The following is a 27979-nucleotide window of genomic DNA, read 5'->3' as shown; positions in this document are numbered from 1 at the left end:
TGATGTCGTGATATGCTACGAAAATGCTACAGGTTAATTAATGGAATTGCTAATGCTTAGATGGGTAGACGAGCTCACAGCCCACTTGGTGTTATGTGGTTACTGGAGCCCATAGACATCTACAACGTAAAAGTGCCACCCACCTTGAGATTTAAGTTCTTAGGTCTCAATTTTAGTTACAACGGCTGCCCTACCCTTCAAACCGAAACACATTACTGCTTCACGGCAGAAACAAGTATGGCGGTGGTACCTACCCGCGCGGACTCACAAGAGGTCCTACCACCAGTGATTACGCAAATTATAATTTTTGCGGGTTTGATTTGTATTACACGATGTTATTCCTTCACCGTGGAAGTCAATCGTAAACATTTGATAAGTACATATTTCATTAAAAAAATTGGTACCCGCCTGCGAGATTCGAACACCGGTGCATCCATCGCTCAACACGAATGCACCGGACGTCTTATCCTTTAGGCCACGAATATAGGTCTATGGGCCACGACGACTTCAATTTTTTAAAGTTTTGACATTATTTCATAATGACAGGATCTAGCAACACTGGGTAAAGCAGCCATTTTGTAGTGTCATAATTAAGTTGAAATCTATTCAAGAAAATTTGGCAATTTCAAATGGGAGTATAGCTTTTTGTTTTGATATCGAAATAATAAATTCAAAAAACCCCAGTTTTAATAAAAGTTATTTTCAATTAAAATGGAGCAAGACGTCGACAATAACTTTAAAATCATCTGCAGTACATGCTTGTGTGGTGACCGTAAACTATTCGCTTTGAATAACACCCAAGAAGTGTATCAAATTTTTCGTTTGTTGATGTTCGATTTCGCGGGTGAAGCTGTAAGTAATGTTTTTTTCAAAAAAAAAAAAACATTGGCTAAGATTATCCTGTTCCCTCTATGTTGTAATTAGTATGTAAGATGTTCAGTCTTTTATCAATTATACCTATATCCGAGGGGAAATGTAGACCGAAACGACCGTAATTTAAATTTTTTACTTAATTAAATTTAATGGTATTATATATTCTTTAATTTTAGTTTGTATTTGTTTCGTCTTTGCTTTAGCTCTTTTTCTAAAATATTATATGTTTGTTTTTGGGCTGTTGGTTTCCATAATAAATAAAGTAAATATACAGGATAATACCATACATACTGGACCAATACAGTCCGTTTATTTCTCGAAAGATTGAGGATGGCCGTTAAGAGCTCTCCAGCGACATTTAAGGGTATTATTAAGTCAGATGTTATATGAGCATTGAGCATTTGTAGCTTGAGGATTTTAAAAGCGACATTTTAGTTTCATAGCCGGTCAGTCTCATCATCATTATCATCATTCTCCTGCCCCTTTCCCAGTTACCTGTAATCCTCTATCATATACTAGAGCGAGTTAGTCTATTATCACACATCTATGAACTTTACTACAAAGTTGAATTATTAGTTCAACTTTATTCAGATTGTCCAGCTGCTCTAGTGGCTATTAACTGATCTGCAGACCATATGGTTTATTTGATGACTAGTTGAATTTATTATTTTATGTAATATATTTGGCTTATTGTAGACAGTGACTCTATAGTCCCTGGCTTATCTATAGTCCCTGTCGTTCGTTAGGTTTGAGCCTCGTGAGCTCACCTACTCGCACGGTTATGCTGCCATAGCCTATCAAAGCTATCAGCATAGGTAGGGAAAGAAAAAACAAAAAAAAATGCTTAGATGGGTGGACGAGCTCACAGCCCACCTGGTGTTAAGCGGTTACTGGATCCCATGGACATGTACAACGTAAATGCACCACCCACCTTGAGATATAAGTTCTAAGGTCTCAAGTATAGTTACAACGGCTGCCCCATCCTTCAAGCCGAAACGCATTACTGCTTCACGGCAGAAATAGATAGGGTAGTGGTACCTACACGTGCGGAGTCACAACAGGTCCTACCACAAATTAAATTATTAAAATTAAAATATTGTGGTTTGTCTGTATTTGTTTCTTCTGTGATTGTTATTATACTGTATGTAAGTACTTTCTTGAACACAGGAAGATGTGAGATGCTCATAAATTATTTTTAGATTGTTTTACATTTTCACGATACTGCATGAGTAAAATTTATTCAATAATGTTGAAATCAATCAAGCTAATATTGCGGTTTCTTTTTGTAATAATATCATCGCTATATTATTTTTGGTGTTTCAAATACTTAACGGTTTTTGTGTTGCTGTTGACTGCTGTTGACTGTTGGAAATAATGACAATAAAAAAAAGAGATCAGACCATAATGGTGGTTCTAATTTTGTCCATGTTTCTTTGCAAAAACCTGAAGAAAGTCTTAGATCAACTTTAAGGCTACCTACATTGGTTATTTATGGTTTTTTTTTTTATATTGTGTCTAGATGGGAGATTCGGTTCAAGATACTGAGCAGCTCGTCTGCTGGGAGTGCTTAGCAATTATGAGAAAGTTCCTGAAATTCAAATGGCAGGTGCACAATGCACAGGAGCATTTGAAGGTCAAAGGACTGAACCAGTCACAGGAAGTGAGTATATATATATATATATATTTTTTTTATTGCCCTTGTAGGCAGACGAGCATACGGCCCACCTGATGGTGAGTGGTTAACCTCGCCCATGGACTTCAATAATGCCAGGGGCAGAGCCAAGCCGCTGCCTAAATGCTTTAGATTTGTGTGCAAATTCATGAAACATTTCTCTCAAACCTATATTTGCTATATTAATAGTCCAGGATCCACCGCCCATTTTTGCACTTGATTACTATCAAGCTAATTTTCCGTGAGTAGCTTTATTTTGATGAGACGCCCAATAATTTCCTATACGAAACTCTCGATTGTGGTAGCTAACAGAGGTAGCAAGGATAAAATATGTTGATTTGATGATTCTCAAATATTTATTACTAACTGAATTTTTTTTTGTTAAATCTCAAGACAATTATCTAAATTATTCGAAAAAATATTTGTCCTACAAAATCTATGGTTTGATCAAAGAGTCCCCTCTTTCCGACATGTATCGATAACAAGGTCATCATAAATGATTACTAACCAGCTGATTTTTTTTTTTTTACTTAGTTAATATTTATGTAATTTAACAGACATATTGTCCTACAAATTGCGCGGTACGTTATCCCGGTCCTACGCTCAGAAATTGTTAATACCACAAGACCATTTTTCTCATTACTAACTGTAGGACAAAAATATCATATAATAGGTTAGTGTGTTCTCTGCCCAAATGAAACAACGTCCTACAAGAAAACAGGTATGTATCACTAGTCCGACAAGAATTGTAATTTTTTCGTTTTTCTATTTGTAAAATAAGATACAGTGAAAAAATCTTTTTTAAAATTTAAATAACTTTATTTTTTAGTAATCTAGGTACAAAAATTTGTGTATTTATATATATATATAAAGAAATTAATCTTCATCAGATTCATCTGATAAATGTTCGCTACTAACATCGTTATCATCTTCATCTGTTTCACTTTCTTCACTCGTGATATCTGACTCTGTAATAACATGAAAAAATTAAGTAAATTATATAATAATGAATAATCAATCAATACATAAAAATAGTATTAATAGGTTACCTTGTAAGTCAGAAGATAATTCTTCAAATGATGGACTTTGGGGACCATCAAACCAATAATATTCATATTTACCATCAATTATTGTCCATCCAAAATTTTCTGGCAATTTTTCCGTGGGGCACCGCATGTGTGCATTACACCATATATTGCAGATGAATACAGTTCGTTTAATTTGTTGCAACAATTCTTGTTTTGTTGGTGGCAAACTGGAAGGATCATATCCTACGATTTTTTGTTTTAAAATTTTTTCATTGTCATTTTTTGATTTATACCCTTTTTCAAATAACTCATACCGTCCTTTATTCAGATCATTTTTTGTTTTTAATGAATACATTCTGCATACATACTCTTCAATAATTTGAACTACCTCATTCGATGTTGTTAATTCCGTATTTTTAATTCGTAGAAGTTGAATAAATGCCTCTTGAAAATTTTCATTTTTCTTTAAAATACTGAAAGGTTTCTTTTTTCCTTTACGAAAGAAAGCAGGATTGTAATCATTCCCTGTAAAAATATGGCATATGGCGAGTGAACAAGATAATTGATCTCCAAGCTTGGCATAAATTTCATTTATGTTTAAGTACATTTTTTTTTTATTCGTGCTTAAATTAATTATTATTTGAATTTTATCTTTTAAATGCTTAAAATTTGCCAACATTATTATTGGTATATCAGAATCTGTACAATGTATCTCCACACGATAGTTAGTATTAAATTGACAAATGTGGTATACTATTTTGGTATCAGCTTCTTCATGATAACAAGAGAAATTATAGTCAATGACTCTTTTTATTTTATTTTCACTAGACACCTCATAAATGTAACATTGATCATAATTAAGTTTAATAGTCTTTCCTGTGATCAAAGTAATAAATTCGTCCCTTGTCCAATCTTCAATTAAAAATTTTACAAATTTTTCTTTAAAATTGTTGCTCCTCAATAATTTGCAGAAATCTGAAGGACGATTATTGTCTTTACGTATTACGTCATATTGTATGTCATCTTCACCTCTCAGATTATGTTCAAAATCTTTAATACTGGGATTTTTGTATTTGTCAAATATAATATGTACTTCTTTTCTATTATATGTAAGTATTTTTAATATATGCATTGAGATTTTACCATATCTGTTTGGAAGGTTCTTCAATGTATGTAATAAATAAAATCCATCAACTAAGTGAATATCTGCTTCTGGAGGATTTACTATTTCAGTTTGATATTCTAGTAATTCATTAATAATTACAGATTTTGGGGTCTTGCAAATTGTTCCATTAGTATGACAGAGTGAAAATGGAATAGGAGCTAGAGGATAACTTAATGCTTTTTCTAAATCAATTTTATTTTTTAGTGACACATAAAGTAGACGACCAAAAACATCTCTTTGCATTTGAACTTCTTTCACTTTTCCATTAATTTTGACTTTTTGCGTATTCTTGTACTCAAAATTAATTATTTTATTTCTGGTAATGGCTTTATCAAACCTATCTGGTGTTACTCGAGACTCAGCAATGAAATTCTTATTTTGTTTTTCGCCCTCAATTTCAACTGATGATAAAAAGTTATATACTTCATCGTTCACCGACTGACCTTTCGATATATTGTAAAGATGATCTTCTGACAGTTCTAATCCAAAAGGGTTGGTGTACTGCTTTATTAGTTGCATTAGTACTTGTAAGTTTTTGGTAGATTTATTAATTGTTGATTTCTTTAAATCTTTCGTAATATCATCTGTTGATTTCATATTACAAAATTCCATCACTTTAGATATAACACTTGTACGTAGTGAGTGAGTAATTGACCATTTTTGTCTTGCAGAGAACGAGTTTGTAATGTTTACAATTCCAGAAGCTTTAGAAGCAGCATCAGCATTGATTGTTTGTTCAAGTGTTAAATCAACTGGGATTCTTGAAAACGGTTTTATTGTTCTTCGAATGCCCATAAAACTCTTTTGACAATCATCAAGCAATCCGGGATGTGTAGTTTCAATATTTATCAACTTATCCCAATAAATAGACATATACCTTGCATAATTATGGTGATTCATTGAAAAAAAAACATTTGTTATTTTCGGTAAAGTGTCTACAAACAAATTGAAGTCACCTATACGAATACTATATTCTAATTGAAGATAATATTCAACTAATCTTGTGTACATTAAATAAATTTGAGGTGTTTTACCATGCCTTCCATTTAAAGTTTCATTTTTATATTCTTCATATTTGTTAAATAATTTTTTTAAATTCTCATTGGTTATTTGTGGGTCATCATTCTGTTGTTCATTAAATATTTTTAAGTATTCTTTAATATTTTCCAGGTCCTGATCATGCTGCTGTAAAAACCTTTCCAAATGTAAATTCTGCAAAGCAAGAGAGAGTAAAGGATGAATTTTTCTGCATCGATTAAAGTGTTTTCCACTTAAAAACGAACTGATAGAACCACTGGCCAAAATTTCGCTATCTATAAGAATATTTGTTAACCCAGATCCACTTATAAATTTCCCGATAGCTTTCATGAATGATAACATTATGTGGAAAGGTCCAAAATTAATAAAAAGTTTTTCGAATTCATCCTCCGCACTCTGTATCCGTAAAGCAATCTTGGCCATGGCTAAATCGTAAGTAACGCTGAAGAAATCTTTTTGACATTCTGAAGCGATTTGCAAACTTCTACGCATCGTCTCTTTTACAACAGCTGGATCCGTGGGTGAATTATTAATTTGCGTTAAATACTCAATCTTTTGAATTCTACTGTCATCTTTTAAAATTTTGGCATTATATCCTACCCACATTGGCGTGTTTGAAATTTTTAAGTTATGGGAAAGTACCCATGTAAAATGCCTATGTTGAAAATTAATTAAATTTTGTGGTTCTTCAGGTGACGCTACACTACTACGCCAAAATTCTGGACGTCGTTGCTTCGCGTACAGTATATTTTCAAATGACTGTTCCTCAAACGAACGTTTTCTACGGCCAGCCAAATCACGAACATTACTTGAAGAATTCCGTTCAGCTTCTGTAGATGCATCGTTCCTTTTGATGATGTTCAATTCTTCTTCTGTAGGGATATTTTGATAAATGATACCCACTGTATCATGTAAGGTATTTTTACCAGAGCTTGTCTCTACATATCTGTCGTAATTATCCCACGCTACTCCAGATGATAATATAGAAGTTCGTTGAATGCTTGTTGGACATAATTGATTATTAGAAACACAACAGTATGCAGCAGACGTCTCCAATTCCAGTATACTTGGATAGGTGATGCAGTATCCTTGCCTGCTTAATATATCCACGACTTTTTTGCTTCCTGTGAGACTTTTTATGGTTATACCCAATAAAATATGCTTTCGCGGTTTAATATAACCTCTTGTAATGCTGTAGATAGAGTCCTGCGAAAAAGATGAAGACAATCTCCGAACCCGATCGCAGCTTTCTTTGCCAATACCGCTTAAAGCAGTAGTCCAAAATATATCTAACCATTTTGGAACATCGCACTCTCCTTCATTTAATACTTCACTGTCGATGAAATCTGTTAAAGGTTTTTTTTTTATTCCCAATATATTTTTTCGATATTTCAAGGCGAAATCTTTTGCTTCTTGTTCAAATAATATATCATTAATTTCTTCATCATCGATTGTTTCAATATCGATTTCAGATGATATAAAAAATTGTTGATTTGAAATATTGACCAATGATATTTTGTGTTTTAATTGAGTTTGTATATAGTCCTTGAGAGCTTGATTGCTAAATGTGGTAGCTTCTAAATTTGCGTGTTCATAAATTTCTTTTACAAATTCAGCATAACAATATTTCAAGTGAGCTAATGACATCACTCGTCGATTTGTAATAACTTCTTGCTGAATATAATTAATCAAGCGTTCTCTGGCAATTTTATGGCCATCTCGTTTCGTGGCCCAATCATTAGTTGGAGGTGGATTCATTTTCCTTTGGTATTTGGCAAAATAATTGACATTACATATATTATGATACGCCAAAAAAGTATCGTTAACAGAGTTATTTTCTTCTTGAATTTTCCGTAACATTTCTATATCGCCCAGTTCTGTAGAATAATTTTTAATTTTTTCTAGAAAGGGTATTTTGTTTTTAATTTTACGACAGTATATTTGTCGCCCTTTACGTTTTTTATTGACTTTTTGACAAAAAAAGCATTTCTTTGCTAACTCATCATCTCCAAAACTTTGTACTTCCGTTTCACAATCTACATTGTCCTCCTCAACAGTATTCTCCAAATCTTCAATATTACTGGTTTCATCATTAATTAATATCGAACTCTGGTCAATATTTCTGTAAATAATAACGTGCAAAACAATTTTATAATTAAAAAATAAATAAATAATTTCAAGAAGCTTTTTAGAGATTTGTACTTTTACAGAAACAATAATTGAAAAAAAATTGTAATGGCATCATTTAAAAGAGTAGATTCAGATGAACTTGTTTTTAAAAATGAACAATTACTAACAAATAAAAAAAATTATTTAATTAACTAACCGTGAAGTGCCTGGCAATGGGTCCGGTTCTACATTTTCAGCAGACGTTAAAGATATCGAAGAATCAATGATTCCAGTAGATTGAGACGCTGATGATGTTGAAGCTGGCTCAGTGCTGTGTATGAGAAATTATTAAAAAAAAATTAAAAATTGTTTATTTGAGAAACATGCAAATAAATACAGTGTCTACATAAATATCACATAGAATCATCGATATTGAAAAAATTATCCCATATTAAATTAATATTTAGTCAAATAGTCATACAAAAACATAAATTTAAATGACAAAAAATTTAATAAGAAAATATTTAAAATATAATATACTATCAAAAATTATTGTTTAAAGAATGTAACAATAATACAATGCTACAATAGAATGTTACAATGCTAATGCTCGATTTCACATAATTACGTAAAAATATGAACTTAATAAATTATGTTTCAATTATTTTAAAAATAAAGTAAGTAAATATTCGATCGACTTACCTTTCATAAGACAAATATTTAGATTTCACTCGAAATTCTTTGTAACAAGAGGAATGATAACCTATTACTTCGTCATTCCAATTTTCAGGCAATATAACATCTCGATATTTATGTTGATGATGCTTTCGAGCAGATAGAAAAGTTTTGCAAGAAAGCCAAAAGTCTTTATTAAATTTCTTCACTTTTTCTCTTTTCTCTCGAAAAGTAGAGTTTTCACATAACGAATTACACAAAAAACACTCCATAATTATTTTGCAGCACAAAAAACATTTCTTGAAATTATTTATCAAGATAAAATAAAACACGTGGTCGACTGAGAAAATGTTTGCAGGCTTATGGTCAACACTAACGTGGGATACCTAATACGCAGTAAGCAATGCTCTGCGCATGCGTACCGCCGTACCGGTGTGACTCAGCTGTAGTAGCAAAATACAGACACCCAAGCGGCACAACTTTTTTTTTGTTAATTTTTTGTTGAATTTACATTGACGATTATTAATTTTTTAATTTCTTTAAAATTTTTGAAAATAATCAAATCGACATATTTTATCATTGCTACCTCTGTTAGCTACCATCATTGAGAATTTTCGCATAGGAAATTGTTGGGCGACTCATCGAAACGAAGCTATTCACGAAGATTCAGCTTGATAGTAATTATTTTTACATCAAGGATCTGTACTACTACTTTTGAGCGTAGGACCAGGATAACGTACCGCGCAATTTGTAGGACAATATGTCTGTTAAATTACATAAATATTAACTAAGTAAAAAAAAAAAAATCAGCTGGTTAGTAATCATTTATGATGACCTTGTTATCGATACATGTCGGAAAGAGGGGACTCTTTGATCAAACCATAGATTTTGTAGGACAAATATTTTTTCGAATAATTTAGATAATTGTCTTGAGATTTAACAAAAAAAAATTCAGTTAGTAATAAATATTTGAGAATCATCAAATCAACATATTTTATCCTTGCTACCTCTGTTAGCTACCACAATCGAGAGTTTCGTATAGGAAATTATTGGGCGTCTCATCAAAACGAAGCTATTCACGAAGATTCAGCTTGATAGTAATTATTTTTACATCAAGGATCTGTACTACTACTTTTGAGCGTAGGACCAGGATAACGTACCGCGCAATTTGTAGGACAATATGTCTGTTAAATTACATAAATATTAACTAAGTAAAAAAAAAAAAATCAGCTGGTTAGTAATCATTTATGATGACCTTGTTATCGATACATGTCGGAAAGAGGGGACTCTTTGATCAAACCATAGATTTTGTAGGACAAATATTTTTTCGAATAATTTAGATAATTGTCTTGAGATTTAACAAAAAAAAATTCAGTTAGTAATAAATATTTGAGAATCATCAAATCAACATATTTTATCCTTGCTACCTCTGTTAGCTACCACAATCGAGAGTTTCGTATAGGAAATTATTGGGCGTCTCATCAAAATAAAGCTACTCACGGAAAATTAGCTTGATAGTAATCAAGTGCAAAAATGGGCGGTGGATCCTGGACTATAAACGATCGATCTAATTATTAATTATTATTATTTCATTTTAATTTAAACTATATTTAAATGTAAAGGATCAAAACTCTACTTCAATTATATATGTTTCAAATGTATTTTAAGTATTTTTTTATATGTAAATTGCTTATTTCTTATTTATGTGTAAAGAAGCAAAATTTAATAATTTTTTTTATTTTTAATAATTACTATTATATTATAATACTTTGTATATTAATTGTATGTATATTTATGGAGATATGTATGTGTGTGTATGTGTATATGTGTGTGTGTATGTATATGTATTTAACTGGAATGGTACACCGCGCGTAGTTCGTTTGCAAAGGATTGTTGTCCGCCTGATGGTTGTCTGGAAGAGATCGCTCTTAGTGATAAGACCGCCAATTGTACTTTTTTGTGTTTAATGTATCGCACTGTTTTTTTTTTTGGTGTACAATAAAGAATACTCCCTCTCTGTTCGATCGCTCAGTAAAATAAATGTTTTTGTTCTTGAGGTTTTATTGTAAGGTGGACTGTATATAAAGTTTAATTCAATATAAGCCGCGAGTCGCGCGTGTGATTCTATATCGATCCAGTAGTGTTCTGTGTCGCTGTGTGTGTTCGGTCCTCGCCGCTCGAGTCGTCGATGCCGTGGTGGTGGTGGTTGGACCCCCCCGCAGACCTCGTAGTCCCCGCTTGTACGTGAAGTACTGGCGCGGACACTCTCTCTCTCTCCCAAAACACTCAATTTTATTTAGCTGGGTGAGTAGAATAGCTCACTGTTTACCTATTATGAAGTGCATTCCAGTTATTTCAGTGAAGTGGATCCCATGCACATCTTAATCTGAATACGACCTCCATTTAGCCAAATGCATACGTAATATAAGTTGCCGAATTACTACCACAGTGAAGAAATAAACATTGTGTAATATAAATCAAACCCCCAAAAACTAATTAATGCATTGTGCAAAACTGTTGGTAATTACGGGTACGTACCACCACCCTGCCTATTTCTACTGTGGAGTACCATTTTATTAAGGCTTGAAAAGTATGGAAGCCATTTAACTGAAAACTGAGAATTCGTATTCATGTCTCAAAGTGCGTGACCTTTAGCTCTTCCACCCATATAAGTAATAAAATAAACAACTAGAATGAAAATACTCACAGCTGACACCGACAGCTTAGTGTTATTAATCTTCTAATGTTTATAATAATGATGATGCTATAATGAAATCCCACAGACCCTGGATCACACCTATCTCCCGCAGCCATTATCATCACTGGATGTCTCGTCAAAGTGTGATTACGACAAAATATTCTTCGACTTCACCTTTGGCGGAGACGACACCCAGTACATCTCCATCACAAACTCTGAGGATGTTAAGAGTGAGCATTATGACATGGTTACCGCTGTCAGAGACAATATCAATCTTCAAATCGAAGATCATATTCTGGAAGGTGAGTGTGTATTCCATATAAGTGAAATTTGGAGCCAATAGACATTAGAATGTTGTTACTTTTAACTCGACACTTGAGGTGGCTGTCTTAATTTTAGAAAGAAAGAAAATCTTTATTCGCCAGAAATATAGTTTACAAGATATAGGACATAGTTTCATATATTTCGCCTGTTTAGGCATGCGAAAATTTAATTTATTTTTATATTAATTATAACACAAAATTTACTAAATCTATCTATTTTTACATTCTATCATTTATCGGATAATATAAAAAATTATGCATTAATAGTACAAAACTTACAGTACCCCAAACCCTCAGTACTGATGATAGATTCTGCGAAGCACTGCTCTTGCTAAGGATAGTCTTAGCAACGACCTCATGTTAGAGCCCTGTGAGATTACCTACTCGCTTGGTTACACTGGTATAACACCATAGGTTATTAGGTTAGTTAGGAAAAAAAAACTGATGATACCATATTTTAGATCATCGGAGAATTTAATTCTGAAGTTTCCGGCTCACGGGACGTCATTTTGTGACCATTCCTTTGCGGTTGAAGCAGTCCGTTTATGGAATGCATTACCCTTAAGCGTCAAACAATCGTCCTCGCCGGAAATTTTCAAGTCCAGATTGAAATCGCACTACTTTGCACAATAATATGGCTCCTATGATATAACTGTATAAGTTCCTACTTCTTTTGTATTTTATCTTGTATATTTTTAGTATTTATTTGTATTTAATCGTATGTAAGTTTATCTTATATGGTATTTATTTTTCACATGTGTATATAAGTATATATTTTTATGTAAGTTTATTAAGATATAGCACCATCCAGTTAACTTATTCCTCTCCCCGCAAGGTTGCCTGGAAGAGATCGCTTTCAGCGATAAGGCCGCCGATTTATATCACGGACTTTTGTTTAATTAGTTTACTCTGTACATAATATGGTGTTAAATAAAGAGTTATATTGTTATTATTATTATTATTTTATTCATATATCAAATACTTGGTCAACTGATGCGCCTGTTCGTTTTTCCAGTTCCTGAATTCGTGTTGGGGGGACCAGTGTCGGATGTGATGTCACATATCGTTGTGGGAACTGACGAGTTGACAACAGTCGATGAGTATGAAAATAATATAAAAACTGATGGAATACCGCATTTGACAATGAGGTTTGTTTGTTATTGAATCTTTTAAGTTAGTCTCCTTAGTTAGAAGTGTTTTCTTACTGAATGTACACATACCGCCATAAATAGAGAGAGATGGAGAAGTCTCACAAAATCCGCAACCAAACAATAAGACGTCCGTCTGGTGTAGTGGTAAGTGACATGGTTACTACACAAGAGGGTCGCGGGTTCGAATCCCGCCAAGGGAAGATATTTGTATGTTAATATAAATGTCTTTTCCAGGGTTATGGATGTATATTAAATTAAATATATGTATGTGTATAATAAAAATCTTACATTTATTTCCGTTATCTGGTACTTGTAACACAAGTTCTTTACGAACTTATCACGGGACCAGTTAACGTGACGTGATTGTTAGTAAAATATTTATATTTATATTATTTATATTTATAAGACATACATAACCACGACCACTCTGCCAGAAGTGTACGACTAAGAAGAAGAAAAAGTTAGTCTGCAACAGCTAAAAGGAGTTCAGTCCAGGGTTGTGTGAGATATAATCAAGAGGTGTTGTACTGAATTAACTCTTCAATCCTTCTTCATAAAGCATGTTATAATGCGGGAATAATAAAAGGGACTGTTCTGGAATTACTTAATGAAGTAATAATCTAGATATTAATACGTGAAGCAAAAACTTTGTACTCCTTTTTACGAAAATTGCGCGGACGGAGGAGTATGACATTTCCCACACTTGTAGAGAATATAAAGAAGGACAGCACTAATAATAATATTTGCCCCCCATGCGTCTTCGGGTGCCCTTAAAATCGAATAATATCTTATATTTTTCAGTCCCCTAACGACAACACAAGAAGACACCATCGTGGTCCAAAGGCCGAAAATCGAGAGAGTCGATATAACGCATGCGGGCTATAAAATCGAATACATGTCCGAGAGTCAGATGCTGGCTTACAGGTACTTACTTAACTCGTCTCGTATATATATCGTAGTGGCCTAAAGGATAAGACGTCCGGTGCATTCGTATCGAGCGATGCACTAGTGTTCGAATCCCGCAGGCGGGTACCAATTTTTCTAATGAAATACGTACTCAACAAATGTTCACGATTGACTTCCACGGTGAAGGAATAACACCGTGCAATAAAAATCAAACCCGCAAAATTATAATTCGCGTAATTACTGGTGGTAGGACCTCTTGTGAGTCCTAACGGGTAGGTACCACCGCCCCGCCTATTTCTGCCGTGAAGCAGTAATGCGTTTCGGTTGGAAGGGTTGGGCAGCCGTTATAACTATACTGAAACCTTGAAACTCATATCTCAAGATGGATGGCGGCATTTACGTTGTAGATGCCTATGGGCTCCGGTAACCAATTCACACCAGGTGGGCTGTGAGCTCGTCCACAAACTTAGGCAATAAAAATATGCAAAATAAAGATGCTCAGACACAAGATCGAAGTTCCGTTGGAATAGGGAGGAAACGTGCTCGGATTGTGGGAAAAGTGGGGGGGGGGGATTCTGATTCTGCCGCTCGATCGAGAAGTAACGGTAGTGGTAGGAAATGGCCAATTCAATCAATAGCCGTCACCGACACCGTCTCTCGGTAGCTCTGGGGACGGTGTCTGCCCGCCCCCTCTATTGAAACGATCTCACCATGTTGTACCATGGTTCACTTGCGGACTAAATAATAATAATAATAATAAGGCGTAGGGAAGTGGTGACCCCATCGCCCGCGGGTGAAACAATCAATATGAGATGGTTGTTCCATCCGCGCAAGCAACCAGCGCTAGCCGAAGGTGTAAGGCACCGTGCCGAGCGGCTGCATGGCCTAGGGCGCTAAGTCTAGGTCGTGAACGGTCCCCTTGGAGTAACTGGCGACCCTCCACTGTATTCTAGCCTTCTGCAGATATGGGGCTCTGTCTGCAGCGACTGTTAGACCCCACATAAAAGCCCAACGATGAGTAAAACCTATAACACAAACAAAAGATCTGACTCGTTAAGACCACTTCAGCGGGTCGAACCCCCATCATCATCACCACCGAGAGGCTTGGTGCCTGCAGAGTCCACAAGGACTCCGCAACAGGCACCCGCACTCGGTGGAGGGCGGCGCATGCGATGGACTCGTGAACAAAATTCCAATGTCATGCGCGCCCACTTTGGGGCTGTGGGGGGAGAAACAGGCGGCACAGGGCGTCGAGCAAGACTGCTTCGTAATTTTCAAGCGCTTGAGCCATCGCTGACACACATTACAGACCAGAACCTAGCCGACCGAGTTCGTTTCATAATGCGCTCTAACATCTTCAGCGCAAACGAACTCGAACAACTACGACTCGAGGCTGTTCCGGCCTCCTCTCTTGCACCAGCTGAAGGACGTGTATCTATCGCATCTATGCAGGACTTAAATGTCGGCGGTGCGGTAGACACTGGTTATCAACCATTGGCTGCTGACGGAGGGGCGGACGGAATAGCTTCCCAGGACAACGAGCAGATCAAGAGGATTCTTGAAGAGGCGATTTTGGAAGTGCGTGAGATGCCTCTCGACGCGAGACCCCGGATCCCCAGAATAGCTCAGAGTCACCATAATCGGAATGTCGTTGAGGCCGTTAACGAGATGCTGCTTCCATATTTGGAGAACAGCAGCAGCCTCACTGATACGAATTCAATCCTGTTTGGCGCCGCAATGGCAGTATGTCGGTGTATTGGCGCCAAGCTCCAGCCAAATCGGCAGGTGACAGCTGCCGACGCTCAGCGTGTGAGAGATGCCGAGCCTGCTTGGAAGCGCAGAATTGAACGTCGTATCAGTGACGCTAGAGTCCTTATCGGCAAACTGATTAGCTTCAGGACGGGCAACACGAGGCCGAGAGTCTTGCGGTTTGTCAGAATTGCGTTTGCGGGGTGTGGCTTAGGCCCTGCAGTGCCAAATGCACAACAGCTGGCAGATCGCATAGACCTCCTGAAGCAGAAGGTGGCTGCTTGGAGCAAGCGCATCCGGCGGTACTCGGAACGAGTTCAAAGGTATCGCCAGAATCGCCTCTTCGTGAGTGATCAGAGGAAGTTCTACAGGTCCCTAGAACAGGCCAATGTTAGCGCCGTCACTGAACGTCCAGCTGGACAGGAGATGGTCACATTCTGGCGCAACTTGTGGTCAAGACCTGTGGAGCATGTGGAGGGCTCCTGGATGCAGGTCATTGAGGACTCGTGTGCGGGCATACCACCGATGAGCCCGGTAACTATCAGCAAAGGTGATATTAAGGCTGCAGTCTGTAGTTCTTCACACTGGAAGTCTCCAGGCTGCGACGGACTGCAGCTTTACTGGCTAAAAAGTTTCCGGGCTTGTCACGAAACCCTCGCCAGACAGTTCCAGGAAGCCATAGATACAAAAGTGCTCCCCGACTTCCTCACTACTGGGATCACTCACCTCATTCCAAAATCGGAAAGTACCGCGGATCCGGCACAGTACCGGCCAATAACGTGTCTTCCTACCACCTATAAGACACTGACATCCGTTCTGGAAACTAAGATCTCACACCACATAGACAGCTGTCGAGTACTGTCTGGTGCCCAGAACGGGTGTAGGCGTGGTAGCCGCGGTACTAAGGAACTCCTCTTGATCGACGCGGTATCTGGCCAGCTGGTCAAACGCAACCGACGAAATTTCTCTGCCGCCTGGATAGATTATAAAAAGGCATTTGACTCGGTCCCCCATACATGGCTGAAGAGGGTCCTCGAGCTGTATAAGATAGACGATACAGTTCGAGACTTCCTCGGTGCTTGTATGGGACAATGGAGCACAATGCTTAGTCTATCCGGTGTGCGGCTGTCGGCTGTAGAAGACCGAATAAAGGTGAATCGGGGTATATTTCAGGGTGATTGTCTGAGTCCATTGTGGTTTTGCCTGGCCCTGAATCCTCTCAGTTCATTACTGGAGCTTCGAGGACAGGCTTTCAGTTTCGAAGGGGGGGCTTGAAGGTGTCCCACTTGTTCTACATGGATGACCTCAAGTTGTACGCTCCTCATGCTGCAGGCCTCAGGCGACTGCTTGACATCACTTGTGATTTCAGTAGTCGCATTAGGATGAGGCTGGGAGTCGACAAGTGTGCGGTTCTCCATGTAGAGAGAGGGAGTATAGTCTCATCGGATCGTTTACCTGTATCCGATGGGATAAACCTTCGGGCACTCTCCGAGGGAGAAACATATCGGTACCTGGGCATGTCGCAAAATTTAGGTGTTGACGTGGCGGTCGTCAAACAGGCTGCATGCGACTTGTTTTATGAACGTTTGACAAAAGTGTGTAAGAGCCTTTTGTCGGGCGTGAATAAGACAAAGGCGTTTAACGGCTGGGCGATGCCCGTCCTGTTGTATACCTTCGGCGTGCTCAGGTGGACTCAGACCGAACTGGATGCCCTGGATAGAAAAGTCCGCTCTATTATGACCCTCCATAGGATGCTCCACCCGAAGTCCTCGGTAATGAGATTGTACATTCCGCGGAAGTGTGGTGGCCGGGGCCTACTTAGCGCCAAGGTCATGCACAACAGTGGGGTGTGCAGTCTCAGGAAATATTTCCTATCGAGGGCTGACAGTGTGATGCACAGAGAGGTCATGGAATGCGACAAAGGACTGACCCCGCTAGCCCTGGCCAGAGACGGGTGGCAATCACCGGCGGTACTCAGTACCTCTGACCGTGAGGCCATATGGAAAGGGAGAGAGCTGCACGGACGCTTCTTTCAGGCACTGCATGAGCCCCACGTGGACAAAGAAGCCTCCGTGCACTGGCTGCGATTCGGTGACCTTTTTGGGGAAACCGAGGGTTTTGTCTGTGCAATACAGGATCAGGTTATCGGGACGAACAACTATAGGAAGCACATTCTGAGGGATGGGACAGCTGACATCTGTCGATTATGCCGCCGACCGGGTGAATCCCTCAGACATGTCACCTCTGGTTGTTCTATGCTTGCTAACACTGAGTACTTGCACAGACATAACCAAGCAGCCAGAATCCTCCACCAAGAGCTCGCCCTTAAGTATGGCCTCATCGAACAGAGGCTACCGTATTATAAGTACCAGCCAGACGCTGTACTCGAAAACGACCGTGCCAAGCTCTACTGGGACCGGCCCATCATTACGGACAGGACTATTCTTGCGAATAAGCCTGATATCGTGCTGATGGACCGGACGGAGTCTCGGGTATTTCTGGTGGATATCACCATCCCCTACGACGAGAACCTCGTGCGGGCCGAGGCAGATAAAAAGACCAAATATTTGGACCTGGCGCACGAGGTGACCGATATGTGGAGGGTGGTATCTACAGAAATAATCCCGGTAGTTGTGTCGGTGAATGGTTTGGTCCCTAAAAGCCTCTCAAAACATCTCGAGAGGCTTGGTCTCAATAAAAAGTCGGTGGTGGCCCAAATGCAAAAAGCAGTCTTGCTCGACAATGCCCGTATAGTTCGCCGGTTTCTCTCCCAATAGTCCCTAACGCTCCGGCCGATTGTTGCCCATCTCGCCGGAGTGTGTCCTGCCGTCTTCCCAGGCGTGGCAGTATTTAATAATAATAATAATAATGGTTGGTTCGAAGTAAGTATCAGTTGAATGGAATATGTGAAATGTATTCAACTAATAATTATTTTTAATAGATGTGTCTTTTTTATTTGATTGGTTTTGTTAATTTCAGGTATGTTTCAATGATACTATGTGCACATATGGACTTGTTGTTGTCTGAAATAAAATAAATCATTCATCATTCATTCATTCATTCATTCATTTATTTCCAGAGAGGAACTCAAGGACAAGGTCAGCTACGCCAGCTCCGTGTACAAGTGCGAGCTGTGCGTCCTGGGCTTCTACTGCCAGCAGCTCATCAAGGATCACTTCGTGTCCTGCCACCGCGCCGTGAGTGATGAATACCGCAACGGCGCATTCGTGATGTCCATGGGCACCTGTGAGCTAGTCCAAGCAAAGATGAAGCTGTTCAAATCCCTCAGTTCGCATCAAAATGCTTCTATCTACCTACTGCTAATAACCTTAAGGGATTTTAGCTCGTATGTTTCCCGGTCAGCGTCCTCGTCGAACCCGTCGCTTGCGACGAAGGGCTCGGCGAGTAAATTAACACAGCCCACTGAGTTTCTCGCCGGATCTTCTCAGTGGGTCGCGTTTCCGATCCGGTGGTAGATTCTGCGAAGCACGGCTCCTGCTAGGGTTCGTGTTAGCAACTTCGTCAGGTTTGAGCCCCGTGAGCTCACCTACAAACGTTAGGGTGAAGCTGAAATAGCCTCTCAAGGTTATCAGCTTAGGTAGAAAAAAAAGCCCATAGACACCAGCGACGAAAAAGACACCACCCATCTATCAGCTGTATTCTTCTTCTTCTTCTTCCAGTGCCTCTTCAGTCCTGAAGGTTGGCCGTTAGCTTCCTATATTCATTTCTGTCAGCAGCCAGCCGGAACAGCTGTATATGTTAGGTCTATAGCACAAGAGTTGCCCCACTCTCGAAACCAGTAGGAACATCAGCGCCGTGGTGCCTATAGGTCCTCACTGTACCCGCAGAAGCCGGGCACCCTGGCGTGCCGGATATGCTACGTGTACGTGGAGGAGTCGAAGCTGACCTCGCACGTGGACTCGCACTACATGAAGCACGTGTGCAACCTGTGCGGCCACGTGGAGCAGAGCCGCGGCATCATGATGATCCACGTGGCCGGCCACGCCGAGACCAGGGTGCCCAGCAACGTCATCAGGATCGGGGACCTGGGGCCCTTCGGCAGCAAGGTACGCACACCGAGCAATGGACATCGCGTTCCAACTTTAATGGAACTGTTTACGAAGTTAAACTTCTCTACGCACAAATACGTCGTGGCCTAAAGGATAAGACGTCCGGTGCATTTGTATGTATATGATATAAATTGCATGTACTTTTATTTTATTTTATTGTTTATATGTGTGGATGAACTCACAGACCACCTGGTGTTAAGTGGTTACTGGAGCCCATAGACATCTACAACGTAAATGCGCCACACACCTTGAGATATAAGTTCTAAGGTCTCAAGAAGATGTCCTACCACCAGTAATTACGCAAGGCGGATACCTATTTTTCTAATGAAATACGTACTTAACAAATGTCCACGATTGACTTCAATGATGTGAAGGGATAATGTAACGTGTAATAAAAATTGAACCGCAAAATTAAAATTTGCGTAAATTTAAATCTCACAAAAGCATTATAACAACCCAGATTTGTCCCTATTCTACCCCAATATATGGTACTTGAGGAGTAAGATGGTGAGTGCGTAACGAGAGCGTTACGAAAAGTGTGATCGGGCGAGACGAACGGAAGTTGAGAGGGAGATAGTTAAGTTACTAGTCGTACTCGCCCGTTTCGCTTCACATTTCAAATTAACATTATTATTTATTGTCATTATTATTAGGGAGTAAAACACTCATATAAATATTAGCCTATCCATTAAGTACATGTATTTTCTACATGGATACCAAGTTTCAAGTCAATCGGATGCACGGTTCGGTAGTTATAACGGAACATCCGTAAAAACCACTGTACTGTAGATTTATATATTAGTAATACCGACCCGCCCTCGCTTCGCTTCGGAAACGTTAAATTTTATTATTGATAGGCGAGTCCCGCCATTTTGCGCGCGGTACGACAATAACTGCGGGTGACGCCGCGGGGCGAAGCTGGTCTAAAAAAAGCGGCCCCAAGTTACTCCTTATATCATCAGCTACCTATTAGTGAAAGTCTCATCAAAATCGGTCCAGCCGTTTCAAAGATTAGCCAGAACAAACAGACAGACAGATAAAAATTGTAAAAAAAATTATTTTGGTGTATGTACCGTATACATATTCATATGCGTGTAGTAAAAAGCGGTTATTTCAATAATACAAACAGACACTCCAATTTTATTTATATGTATAGATTTATATATTAGTATAGATGGTAGATAAATAGAGAGAGAGAGAGAGAGAGAGAGAGAGTTAGGTTTTAGATATTATTGTAGGGGTTAGAGAGAGAGAGAAAGAGAGAGAGAGAGAAACGGAGAGAGAGAGAGAGAGAGAGACAGCAGTACGGGCGCATATTTTCTTTCTCTTCACTCTAAATCAAGTTTTTGAATTGAAGCTAGCACAATAATTAAGTCCACGTTATATTATTTTTAGAAGTTCTAGTACCGATTCCTTAAGGGCTCACATGTTGGCTGATGTTTGCGTGCAGTAACCTAATTTATTCCATTGTAGGGTAGGAAGAAAAAGCAGGAAGCGACGAAGAAGGCAGCGCCGCCCGCCAAACCCGGAGATCTGCGGAGGCTGCTGTCCAAGACCACCATAGAGGGATACAAGTGCTTGGAATGCGACATGTTCTTTAAGTGAGTAATTCGTATTATTTATTGCGAAAGAGTTTTTTTTTTATTGCTTAGATGGGAGGACGAGCTCACAGCCAACCTGGTGTTAAGTGGTTATTGGAGCCTATAGACATCTACAACGCAAATGCACCACCCACCTTGAGATATAAGTTCTAAGGTCTCAAGTAAACTTACAACGGCTGCCCCGTCCTTCCAACCGAAACGCATTACTGCTTCACGGCAGAAATAGGCGGGGCGGTGGTACCTGCCCGCGCAGACTTACAAGAGGTCCTACCACCAGTAATTACGCAGATTATAATTTTGAGGATTTCGATTTTTATTACACGTTATGTTATCCCTTCACGCCGTGGAAGTCAATCATGAACATTTGTGAAGTACGTATTTCATTAGAAAAATTGGTACCCGCCTGCGGGATTCGAACACCGGTGCATCGCTACATACGAATGCACCGGACGTCCTATCCTTTAGGCCACGACGACTCGACGTGCCGTAAATGCTTTGACCCCGCAGGAGCACCCGGGCTCGCAAGACCCACGTCGCGAGGTACCACCGGGAGGGCCTCCAGTGTGACCACTGCAAGAAGACCTTCGTGAACAAATCCACATTGGTCACCCATCTCAAGTAATTACAGCCAGCATCCAACATAAGATACATCTTCATATAATTATATATTAATACGCGAAGCAAAAACTTTGTAGCCCCTTTTTATGTAAATTGCGCGGACGAAGGAGTATGAAATTTTCCACACTTATAGAGAATATAGAGAAGGAGTGCACAATGCTATTTTTTTTTTTAATTATGCATAAAAATATATTAAATCAATAAAGAAAACATTACACACACTACCATATCTTTGACACACACGTACTCTTTGTCAAACTTTTGTTATTTCTTAAAGTCTGTACTCAAATTGAGATTAAGTTAATATTGTTTGTCTTTCTTGGCGAAATCTGTCACACACAGAATAATGTTCAAACTTATAATTTCAATTAATTATAGTCGGCTAATTTCGGCTACTGCGGGACCACTAGTATATTATGTATAAAAGTGCCATTTTTTTTTTTCAAGTACTCACATTATCTCTCAAGGTTGCACGACGGTCCGTTACCGCGGGACGAGTGCCCGATATGCCACAAGATGGTGAGGTCCACGCAACTGAAGTACCACGTCCAGAGGCACAAGAGCAAGAGCCGGTACGAGTGCGAGGAGTGCAACAAGGTGTTCTCCCACCTCGCGACCTACCAGGCGCACCTCAAGTACGCCAGGGCGCACGCCACCGAGCAAGTCCTCAAGTAAGTGTCCCGACAGCCGCGCAGAGGGTCGCGGGTTCGATTCCCACATCGGGCTAAATTTTTTTTTTGCTTATTTGGGTGGACGAGCTCACAGCCCACCTGGTGTTAAGTGGTTATTGGAGCCTATAGACGTCTACGACGTAAATGCGCCACCCACCTTGAGATATAAGTTCTAAGGTCTCAAGTATAGTTACAACGGCTGCCCCGTCCTTCAAACCGAAACACATTACTGCTTCACGGCAGAAATAGGCAGGGCGGTGGTACCTACCCGTGCGGACTCACAAGAGGTGTCTCTATGTCTGGGTGTTTATTATCTATATAACATGTATATAGGGTGTTACAAAACTACTTGTAAAGCCGAAAGGTGATTAGAGTCTATTCACAATATTTTTAGAACTGTAGTAACCCTGTATGTGTGAAGTGAGTTTTTCACCGCCCTATGTGTAAATAATGATTCTCATACATGTCTTATATTATTCGATTATGTTATTTTCATCACCCTGTATATTAAATAATAAAAGTAAAATAAATATTACACTAAAATTTTAAGAATAGATGATCTCGTAGAAAAAATAAAAACTTCGCCATGTATATGTACAAACATATAATATATCTCTGTGAATAAGTACACATGAAGCTTATTGTCAAAACAACAGCTTTTTATGAAAGTGTATAAAGGGTAGTAAAACATGGAAAAAAATTTAGGATGTAATTATTTATATTTATATATCTGTCTGCTCCTCCCGTCTGGTCCTCCAAAGAGTCTTGTAACGAGATCTATTGAAAAACACGACGTCAATAAAAACAAAAACTTTTTCCCAATTTTTTCGGACTATCCGTGGTCACGGCGCGCTGGCAACACCGCCGAAATATCGGGAATACATCTTTTATTTATCTATTTTATCTATATGTATAAAAATGAATTGCTGTTCGTTAGTCTCGCTAAAACTCGAGAACGCCTGGACCGATTTGGCTAATTTTGGTCTTGAATTATTTGTGGAAGTCCAGAGAGGGTTTAAAAGGTAGATAGATAAATATGAAAATGCTCGGAATTAAATGAAAATAACAATTTTGTTTTTCCTTTGATGTGTCCCCCGTCGGACGGATTCCTTTTGTTTGTTTTAAGTTTATTTTATACAAAAGTTTAGGTCTTTTGTTTATCGACTGAGGCCCTACGAAGTCTGCCGGGTCAGCTAGTTAAATGTAAAATCGGCAGTAAGAGTCTGTCGATAAACAGCCTTCACGCCGATCCTTGAATCCGACACGTGACCTTCAAAAAGCGGTTCCCCCTCCTCAGGTACCCTTGCCCGATGTGCAACAAGGGCTACCCGACGAAGGAAGCGATGCAGGACCACTTCAACTACCAGCACCTGGGGAAGACGGCGCACAAGTGTCCCGTGTGCGAAAAGGTGAGTCAGGTTAGGATTTTGTACCTGAAAAATATATCGACGCTTGAAAGGCAAAAGTGACTAAACGACAATAACTGCTTTGTACATAAATGATAGGCAATAACCATATTCGGTGCGCAAAAAAGATATTTCTAGGTCTATTAAAATCATTTCAATCCTACAGCTACTAGCTAGATTCTACTACAGCTGGATTCGTTAAAATAAAATTTGTAGTCAGGTATTTCAAGTTTAAATTAGTCTACTGTAAAGTTCACGCATTATCGCTTAGTCACGTTTGCCTTTCAAGCGTCAATATATATATCTGTATATGACTGGAGGTGATATACTCCATAACTGGTTCTATAACTACAGAGGGCTTACAAAAACAATTTAGGAAATACCTATTTTCTTGCTCACTGTATCGAGAGCAATGGAAAAGAGAATAACAGAGAAAAGGAAGATGGCGAAAACGATTGAATGAGCAAACCGTAAAAAAAGGTGTCTATTTATTTTTAATTATTATAATACAGATGATTTGGGAAAAGAACAATGTAAAAGTGGAAATAAGGAAAATAGTCTTATTAATACGCTTTTATTAGTTTCTGACGTATGTATGTATGTATGTATGTTTTATTTATTTATTTTTTATTGCTTAGATGTGTGGACGAGCTCACAGCCCACCTAGTGTTAAGTGGTTACTGGAGCCCATAGACATCTACAGCGTAAATGCGCCACACACCTTGAGATATAAGTTCTAAGATCTCAGTATAGTTACAACGGCTGCCCCACCCTTCAAACCGAAACGCATTATTGATTCACGTCAGAAATAGGCAGGGCGGTGGTACCTACCCGTGCGGACTCACAAGAGGTCCTACCACCAGTAAATGTTTGTAACGGAATCTTTGAACATTATTTTGACCCCCTTCAAAACGTCGGATTAACTCGAAATTTGGCATACTTATTAAGGACCGATGATAATTCAATATTTACAAAAAAAAATTGAAAGAAAAATATATATATTCAAAAAATAGAAATTCAACAAAAAAATTAAAAATAAATAATAGCTTAAAAAAACTATTATAAAAAACACGCTTTTATAGAAAATCCAACTAAAAAATAGAAAGTATATTAAATAAAAAAAAAAAAAAAAAAACGAAAGCAAAGAACAGAAAGAAGCGAATTTAAAATTAACATAAGTGCCCATGATCTTTTGTTTTCCATTTCAGCCCATAGCCTCCAGGGCGAATGTTGTGAAGCACGTGATGAGGGTGCACGGCGAGAAGAAGGAGAAGCCGAGGAACCACGCCTGCGGGATGTGCAGGAAACGGTTCACTGTACGTATATATATATATATATATATATATATGTATATTAATAGGTGAAGCAAAAACTTTGTATCCCTTTTCACGAAAATTTCGCGGACGGAGGAGGATGAAATTTCCCACACTTGTAGAGAATATAGAGAAGGAGTGCACAATACTAATATTTTAAAAAAAATATACTTTAATAATACATACATAAAATCAATAAATAAAACATTACACACACTACCATGTGTTTGACACACATATATATATATATATAAACTCTTTGTTTATTGTCAAACTTTTCTTTTTGCTTATAGTCTGTGGTCAAATTCAGGCTATAGTGTAGTTTTGGCGAAATCTGTGATTATAGAAGTATGTATAATAAGTCTTTGACAATAGAACCATAATAATGTTCAAATTAATAATATTCAAATTTCAATTAATTAAAGTCGAATTTCGACTACCAAGGGACCACTAGTGTATACTAATATACCATCGGAGATGTGTGTGATCTGTTTGCCCCGAGGTGTTTCTCTACCAAGCACCGTCCACGCTGTTCCCGACCGCCGCTATGACCTGTCCTTCAAACGAGGAGAGAAAGGGCAGGCCAGGCATTGCTGATGTCCATGGGCGACAGTAACCTCTAACCACCACCGACTTCCCACCCGGCCTGAAGTGTATTCAGCCCTAGATATTTTTATTGCCCTGGTAGGCAGACTAGCATACGGCCCACCTAATGGTGAGCGATTACCGTCGCCCATGGACGTCAGCAATGCCAGGGGCAGATCCGAGCCGCTGTCTACCGTTAAGTACTCTTCACAAGGATCGTTTGAAGAAGGATATGTTATAGCGCTCGGGAGATACCGTGGAGGGGAGCTCATAGTCGGATGGTACGTCCAAGTCTTCATTGTATTTTCCATTCTGTAAATTTTTCCCGCCGGGGGGTTGGGAGGGGGCGGAGTGTAATTTCGACCTCAAATTTCAGGACAAGAAGGCTCTGACTCAGCACGAGGTGATCCACTCCCGGGAGAGGCCGCTGACCTGCGACATCTGCCAACAAACCTTCAAGCAGAAGGCCTCTCTTTACACGCACAAGAAGAGGGTCCACAAAGTCGTGCCCAACAAGAAAGTCGTTGAATTCATTGAGGCGACGGCTTAGAGATGTCCCGGGACTGCACCGCGCTTGGGGTCTTCGCGAGGAAGCGTCGGCCCCATCAGGCAGGAGTGGTGTTGCACGAGCGTATGACGTGCCTTATCAATGAAGAAGTCTTCAGCGAAGGGCTCCTGAGAGCGCATATGGCGGTAACGAATTTGGGACTGCAAGCCCCTGGTTAGGGGTGTGTCGGGTACCACATATATTGGTGATTGGAGACCCATATAGGAACTCTGGGGGCTATAGTGATTATTGTGAAGGAATTCGGTAGGCAGCGGCTTGGCTCTGCCCCTGGCCTTGTTGAAGTCCATGGGCGACGGTAACCACTCACCATCAGGTGGGCCGTATGCTCGTCTGCCTACAAGGGCAATAAATAAAAAACACCACCATGTAAATGTCGTAAGTGAGATCCATAATTGACAACGTGTGCGAGCTGAATTCTTTGATGAGAGAGAGAGAAAGAGAGAGAATGAAAGATCTTCCGTCCCTTTTCCGATACAAATCGTAGCACTACACGACTTTAACCTGTTGCTATCGTCGCTCGCTAAGAAGTTGCACTTCTGTCCTTTTTCGGCTCGAGTCGCCGTGCAAGCGTAACGGAGTGAGGTCGCCGCCAAACACGAGCATGCCGTCTCTCTCGCACTCGTTAACTCTCTAAAAGCGATGATGCCATGCACCACTCTTGACCTCTTGACCTTGAATTTTGCTCTTATGAAACTTAAAAACTGAACATTTTATTGGCAGCCCGCGCGGGTAGGTATCAGCGTTCTGCGTCTTCCTGCCACTAAACAGTCAGGCGTTCCCGTTTGACAGCATTATAATATACAATTGGAGCTTAAAGCTCATATCTCAGGTGATCAGGCCTTATTATCACATGAGCCTGTCTACCGGTCTAGTGAACATCGCTCATAATTCCTTTTACTCTGAAGTTTAAAAAAAAAATATTATTCCATTAGAAAGAATACGCTTACAAATAGATAATTGTAATTGTGTTATATAAACAATTCAATGGAAGCGAAAACTGCCTCGCGTCGTCCGAGGTCATTCAACCCGGCGCGTCATATTGTGTTTCATTGCGCGCCCTCTATACTTTGATATTTAACACAAAAAAAAAAGTGCATCTTAATAAATAAGAAACCTATTTACTGTTGTCATATTGTATTGTATTATATTATAATCAATAAATAGATTATTTTTAGTATTTTTGTGTGTTTGTTTGCACGTGAACAATATTGTCAGCAGGTAAGTTCCCCATGAAAAAATTTCATCGATGTCTCAATTGTATTGTGAATATATTTAGCACGTCTCAAACAGGAACCAATGAGTGTTTTGGGCACAGAATTGAGGCGCTGGGGTGGATGTGGCAAATCCCACCCCTCCTGGCTAAGCCCGTGTTTGCCCCCTCTGTCCTGGTAAAACTGGAAAGGCCTCCGGGCCACCAGTAATCCTTCATTCCTGAAAAAGGGGGCACAGAATTTGACAGACTACCCGCGCCAGTGATACTCTATATAGTATAATTAATTTGAATTTGAATAATGAAACACACGTGTTTCAAACCTGCTGTATTCTACATTGCCCCGATAACACTGAGATTCTGGGAAAAGCAAGGAGGACCATTTCAGTGTATTTAAAAGTGTCCGCTGAAAGGGGGCCAATTAAGTCGGCGCCACAGTAGCAAGTGGAAATATTTAAAAAAAGCGCCTTAGAGCTAGCCCTCATTTTGCTTATAACGGTTATATTCATATAATTTCCACTTCCTACATTAGCGCTATTCCGGTGAGTCT

At 39.2% G+C, this 27979-nt stretch overlaps 2 protein-coding genes across 12 annotated transcripts; one reads left to right on the top strand and one right to left on the bottom strand.

Moving 5' to 3' along the window:
* The first annotated feature begins 517 nt into the window (after positions 1-517).
* LOC101742326 (zinc finger protein 845) lies at positions 518-27396 on the top strand. 10 transcript variants are annotated; one of them, XM_038013785.2, is made up of 13 exons: positions 518-852; positions 2393-2533; positions 11344-11560; positions 12597-12729; positions 13534-13656; positions 18467-18584; positions 19236-19454; positions 20931-21058; positions 21566-21676; positions 22144-22347; positions 23645-23756; positions 24962-25069; positions 26028-27396. In XM_038013785.2, exons 1-13 carry the CDS (start codon positions 712-714, stop codon positions 26199-26201), a joined length of 1929 nt encoding a protein of 642 aa, XP_037869713.1. In that variant the 5' UTR covers positions 518-711; the 3' UTR covers positions 26202-27396. The 10 variants fall into 10 exon arrangements, with proteins under 10 accessions (XP_037869713.1, XP_037869712.1, XP_062526947.1 ...); XM_038013784.2 differs by having other exon boundaries at positions 23645-23765; XM_062670965.1 differs by lacking the exon at positions 518-852 and adding an exon at positions 888-1025.
* Positions 3343-10171, bottom strand: LOC119629090 (uncharacterized). 2 transcript variants are annotated; one of them, XM_062670960.1, is made up of 5 exons: positions 8588-10171; positions 8103-8216; positions 5773-7898; positions 3595-4098; positions 3343-3513 (listed from the first exon to the last, which is right to left on the bottom strand). In XM_062670960.1, the coding sequence occupies exons 1-5, from the start codon at positions 8830-8832 to the stop codon at positions 3422-3424; spliced, it is 3081 nt and encodes a 1026-aa protein (XP_062526944.1). In that variant the 5' UTR covers positions 8833-10171; the 3' UTR covers positions 3343-3421. The 2 variants fall into 2 exon arrangements, with proteins under 2 accessions (XP_062526944.1, XP_037869711.1); XM_038013783.2 differs by having other exon boundaries at positions 3595-7898.
* Positions 27397-27979: the final 583 nt, after the last annotated feature.

This window comes from Bombyx mori, chromosome 11 (genome assembly GCF_030269925.1).
Source record: "Bombyx mori chromosome 11, ASM3026992v2".
Classification (NCBI taxonomy): domain Eukaryota; kingdom Metazoa; phylum Arthropoda; class Insecta; order Lepidoptera; family Bombycidae; genus Bombyx; species Bombyx mori.
The sequence above is the reverse complement of the archived record's forward strand: the minus strand, read 5'-3'. Positions and strand labels throughout refer to the sequence as shown.